At 45.0% G+C, this 5,956-nt stretch overlaps 1 protein-coding gene across 1 annotated transcript in view; it reads right to left on the reverse strand.

The window, feature by feature from the left end:
* SOGA3 (SOGA family member 3) overlaps window positions 1–2,794 on the reverse strand; it is a 40,393-nt gene extending 37,599 nt beyond the window's left edge. Inside the window, exons 1-2 of the mRNA XM_015557790.1 lie at window positions 2,485–2,794; window positions 7–682 (exon numbers count right to left, since the gene is read on the reverse strand). Coding sequence (XP_015413276.1) covers window positions 7–587 — 581 coding nt within the window. The 5' untranslated portion in view covers window positions 588–682; window positions 2,485–2,794. The remainder of the gene's footprint in view (window positions 1–6; window positions 683–2,484) is intronic.
* Window positions 2,795–5,956: the final 3,162 nt, after the last annotated feature.

Below are 5,956 nucleotides of genomic sequence, written 5' to 3' on the forward strand. Positions count from 1 at the left end.
GGTGGCGGCTGCTGCGGAGCGCCCCCCTCCCTTTCCCCAGAGCCGCTGCCGGCTCCTCCTACTTCCCCACCCCCTCCTCCTTCTTCCCCGAGCGGAGGGGGTTCCCCGAGTTTAGAGGACCCGGGCTCTAGGTTCCCCGGCGGCTCCTCTGTGGGGCCAAGCCTCCGGCCGCCCACCGGGGCCAGGGTTGCCGCGGGGGCCGCTTCAGCACCAGCCGCGGGCTGGACAGCTCCCGGCACAGCCCCTTTGGGAGCCGGGGGCGCCGCCTTCTCCGCCCCGCCTCCGCCTGCGCCTCCTCGGCTGCTGGCCCCAGGCACCGCGCGGCCCGCGGTCTTGTTGCCCTGCTGCTGCTGCTGCTGCTGCAATTGCTGCTGCCGAACAGAATTGAGTTTAGTGCCTGCCCCCACCGGGGACCGGGTAGCTGCTGTGGCCTGTCGGACCGTATTGTCCCTCAGTCTAGCGGGTGATTGAGCTCGCTGCTGCTTTCTGCTGCTGCCCTCCGGGTGCAGGCGAGCCTCGGTGGCGGCGGTGGCAGCGGAAGCTGCGGCTGTGGCGGGGGCAGCGCCCCCGGTCGGTGGCTGACTCATGGCTGTCTAGGAAGAATCTACTGGATGCGATTTAGAGTGGTCCATCGCCAGATCACTCTCGTCCCTCCTCACCGCCACCAAACTTCCTTTCTAATCTGGAACAGAAACAAAAGAAGGAAAACATACAAGCTCTCTGCATTGTTACAGAGCAATGCAAGAAAAGTCCTTGAAAATGAGGTTTGGAAGGTGCTTAATAGAGGCCTTGACTTTAGGAGTAAGATGCAGAATTGTCCATTCTCGTTTTGCCAAGGGAGGCGCTATCTCCAACCCATTCCATTAAAATGATGGCGATGTGAAAGCAGTTGAACCTTACATTCTCAAAGTAGCATGTTTTGGCAAGGGTGAGACACGGAGCCAGAAAAAGAATGGAAGGCAAGGAAGATTTTTTTTTTTTTTTAAAAAGAGGGTTAAAGTCCAGAAGAAGTTTCAGAAGAAAAGGAGATGTCAACTAGAGTTGTGAATACCCTAATTTTTCAACTTTGGTTTTTCTCCCCTCAAAACTGCAATTTATAGCATACTTTAGTGGAGAGGGTTCTGTTTAATTAATATTCCCAGTGTCAATTGCAGGAAAAGGGTTATGAAGGAGGCTCCTGAAGAAAATTTCCTAGGAATAAATGATACTTTTCTCAATGTTCTTAGTTGGAAAAACACACCCAACTTCCTTTTTACTAATAACATTTTCAAGAAAATAATGGCACTAGAAATCATCTATATAGTTTAGTCGTTAGCAGTTCTGAAAGGATTTTACTTTTTAAGCGTTGGGAAATAATTTTTAAAAACTTTTAGAAAAGTTTATTGACAGATGTGCACAATTTCTTTGAAATACAGGTGATGACTTTTTCTACACTTATCCACATTTCATAGTTTTGTGAATTTTTTTATGTTTAAGTGTAATTGCTCGATAGAAAATGTTTTTATTCTTAAGCACCTTCTCAGATGATATATCATCGGCAGAGTAATATTTTTCCAGTGCCCGGTCCCTCCTATGGAGCCAAATTCTGAGACAGGATGACCCTGCAACCAATAAGGCTGCTACATCCCCGCTCTGCATCCAGAAGGCTGGTGCATCCTAACTCATGGTGATAAGACCAATCTTTATTGTGTATTTTTTCAAAGAAGCCGTCCATGGTATTTAAAATCTGGAAAATAGCAAACCATTGCCTCCTGGGTTCTCCCTAGTGATCCAGCTAGCTAGTCAGCTAGTCAATTAGGTGCCTTTTCCTTAGAAATACAATTTTCCTCTAAAGTACTGTAAAGGGCATGACTAGGCAGAAAGTTCTGCTTTAGAAAAATCTTCCTGTTAGGAGACAAGATGCTTGCTAGTTACTTCACTAGCATTTTTCTTATTATTGTCTATTTTCAGTAGCATAACTTAGTCAACACGCAGTGAATCCTCATGTTATAAAGAAATATTACTGGAGGGCCGTCTCCAACTCCCTTTCTCTTCTCGGGATCTCCTTCCAACTCCGTTTGGAAAATAAAAGTGAACAAAGAAGACTTGGGGAGGGGGGTAAAAGCTGTCCACCAACTTATTTTCTACTGTTCTCTTTGAGCCACATACTCCTGGAATGTGTGGCCTGGTTCATCTGTGTGGGTCACACTAACGTGGATCGCTCAAACAAGCTATTTTGCCAATGCAAACTTATTTTTGGTTTGAATTGGGCAGAATCATCCCGGAGCTGAGAGCCACCGGAGAACACCAAACTCGGTCCCCAGACAGGCCTAGCCCAGGAGAAAGCTGGGCTTCCACAAGCAAAGGTATCTGACTGCCGTCACGTGGTTCTCCCCAAGTGACAAGATGCTGTGTCTCTTCCCCGCAGAAATGATCAACCAAGCAACCCCAGAACAGCCCAAAGGAACACGTTTAGTCTGCAGTTTTATCTACCCGTTAACCTACCCTGTCTTTCATCCCCATCCATTTAGAAATCCGGGAGAACCATTCACTTCTCAGCAGAGGAGACGGTGGGAAGTTGATGCAAATCAGCAGCTTTCCTTCTGATCTTCCAGCGACCGCAGGGTAATTGTTTTGTCCAGAGACGAGGAACGTTTAACTTCGTAGTATAATATTCGACTTTCTGGGTAAGCAGGACTTTGGGCCCACCGGCCCCAGTTCCACACCCACTGGATTTCTCCAAACAATGGCGTTAACCTGTGGACTCGGCGGCCCCCGGAGCGGCTTCCTTGCAGGCGGTCCGCGGCCGGGCTGGGGCTGTTCATGAGCTGACCTCACCGGCTAGGCAAGGGAGGGGGCGGGATTGCAAGGGAGGACACAGTAGAAGTAGCCAAAGAGAGGCTACTTTCAAGAGGAAGGAGAAGAAGGCGGGGACGGGGGAAGGGGTGGGGGTGGCAAGAAGACAAAAAGGCCCGGCCACGCCCGAGATGGAAGCTCCGTAGCCAGGCTCCAAGTACTTGCGGCACTCCCGGATCCCGTCCTGGGCAGATGGTTCCAAAACAGCTCGAAATCCGATGCACTGTTTTTCTGCAAAGCTTGGTCCTGGGCTCGCTCAACCTCCATCAATTATTCACTGGATTCTTTTCGCGGGGAGACGGATGCGAACAGCCTTCCGGGCGTGACTGTCTCCTGATGCAGCTGCCAGGCGCTGGCGGGCGGCTGCTGGGAGTTCTCTTTGTTCGCTCACTTTAATTCTCAGTCGAGCTCTCCACGCGGTGCACGTCCCCACCCCCAGCCCGGGCGGAGTCAGCAGACGTCGTTTCTATGAGTAGGCCTGGTTGCCAGACCCACCATCCCACAGACAAAGGGTTCCTGTGATGCCACGACTCCTTTAGTGCAAACAGAACAAATACCGGTTTACAGAGAGCGTTTGTAGCCGAGTTTGCCCTGGGCACATTCTCTGCTCTCTCACGCTCTCGTTTCCTCTGTGAATACAGCACCGATTGCTAGGATCCATACTCGTTATAGTAGTGCGTGTGTGTAACAGGAATCATCACGAGTGTATTTATACGATACGAGCTTAAGGAATTGGGCTGGTGGGCCATTCAGAATTGATGCCTGTAAGATGTACACTGGTCCATACTGTTCCACAATAATAACATTTAAAAAGAATCTGACAGGAAAATCCTCTTTTACCACCCTGTTTTTGTTTTTTTGGTTTTTTGTGTTTGTTTGTTTGCGGAGGGGAGTGGGGAGTGGGGTGGAAAACATGAAGGTCTCCTCCTACCTCTAAGAATTCCTTAGTGAATTTAAAGATGAGAATAAAATAAACACTGCTTTAGATAGTATTTTTAAAAATTAAAAATTTTTAAATTAAAAGGGTATTTTTAAAAATTAAAATTTTCTTACATTTAATATTGTGGTTTTGTATCTAAAAGGAGGTCAATGCCTTGACATAATAATTTTTTATACTAACATGAATTTCAGTGTAATATTTTATTTACCAAGTGTAACATCTCTCATTAAAATGAAGTTTAAACAATTTAGTAGTAGTTTGCATACAAGCAATATCATTATAGCAAAATAAAAAAGATGTTCAAGCCATGGTGAACCAAATCTCCAGCTATATATCAGATAAGTATATTATCATGGCAAAATCATTCATGTATCATCTGCTCCAAAATAGATGAGTGCCTATTTTATGTCTGGCACTGTCCAGGGTGCTGGTTATGCAAAGATTAAATTAAGAAATAATCCCTGTTCTGAGGATGCTCAAACCTATTGGCTAAGGATTAGAACAATGGCCATATAACCCTTTGGAGACTTTGGACGGTGGAATGTGATATCTGTGACACCTGTAATCAATAGCTCAGACCTTGACAAGCATATGGAAAATAGAGGAATAAAAATTAAGTAAAATGTAATCATTTATTTAGAATTTATATCCTGCAATTTTTCATTATGTATCCAAATTTGAGTTGTGATTTCCTAAAGAGATGCCAAGATCCATAGGTATCATTCAACCAAAATGGATAAAAATATGTTTCTGCATTAATTTTTAAAAATTATATTATGAACATAGTCTAAGAACACAAAACATACCTGTCCCTGCTTCTCCAAGAACTTATACACTGTTCAAGCATCTGTTTCAAATTTTTCCTAAGGTAGCATTTATTTTAATGTAATTAGTAAGTTTAGAAACAATAAAGTCAAGAATTTATTATCATGCAGTCAATATACTTAAATGTGTATATTAATAATATAGTGTGCAATCTCAAGGTTGAAAATGAAAAAAAAACAGTGAGTATAAGTGATATTTAAGATACTTCTTTATTAAAGTAAATATGCTACAAGAACTTTTGAACTGGGATTATCTTCCTTATTCCTTTATTTTCCAGTTAAAGTTATATACCTTCAAATTAAGCAAGCCTCAGAGAAGATTATTCAGCGATTTGTCTGAATTTAGAAAGGAATTATTTTTACCGTGTTTTAGAAGAAGATGGGGCCAAGGACCTTTTTAATGATTGTAATAATGAAACATCTTCTCTGTAACACAGTAAGATGTGGGTCTTCAATCAAGAAAAGAAGGCTAAAGTCTCAAATTCAAAGCCCTTAAGAAAACATAGTTTTAAATCTACTATTGTCTGTGTCCTTGGGTTATGCAAATCCTATATAATAAAAGCCTAATATCCAAATTGACTGAACAGCAGAACGACCAGTTGCAGTGACCACCAGGGGGGCAGACGCTCAATGCAGGAGCTTCCCCTAGCCCACAGGCCCCAGGCCAGCCAAGGCTGGTGCCAGCAGGGCCCCCCCCACCCCCTGCCATCGCCCCACCAGTTGTTCCCCAGAGGGAGGAGACCAGCAGTAACAGCAGGGAGTAGGGCTGGTGAGTGGGCAGCACCAGGCCGGCCAACGCGGGTGCCAGCAGGGGGGCCTCCCCCATCGCCCCACTGGTTGCCCTGCAGATTGGCCCTGATCGCGAGCCAGGCCTAGGGACCCTACCCATGCTTGAATTTCTTGCACTGGGCCTCTAACTGTGCATATAAGTTCTTTGGTTAATCTCTTTCTTCCCCCACCCCTTCCCTCTGAGATTCATCAGTCAGGTCCATTCCATGCTTCTATGTCTCTGAATCTATTTTGTTCATCTGTTTATGTTGTTCATTAGATTCCACAGATGAGTGAGATCATATGACACTTGTCTCTCTCTGACTGGCTTATTTTGCTTAGCATAATACTCTCAAAGGGTAAGAGAGCCTCTTTTTTACACCTGCATAGTATCTAGAGCAGGGGTGGGCAACCTTTTTGTGAGTGCGTGCCAAAACCAGCAAAATCTCTGACACAAAATTCTTCTGCGTGCCAACCCTAATTTTTGAGAACATGTTACACCTACTTGATATCTCTTAAGGTGTACATATGTGAAGAACCTTGAAGAAATCATAAAATTCATTCGAGCTACAAAAACACAGTATGTGAT

This window comes from Myotis davidii, unplaced genomic scaffold (assembly GCF_000327345.1).
Source record: "Myotis davidii unplaced genomic scaffold, ASM32734v1 scaffold147, whole genome shotgun sequence".
NCBI classification, from domain to species: domain Eukaryota; kingdom Metazoa; phylum Chordata; class Mammalia; order Chiroptera; family Vespertilionidae; genus Myotis; species Myotis davidii.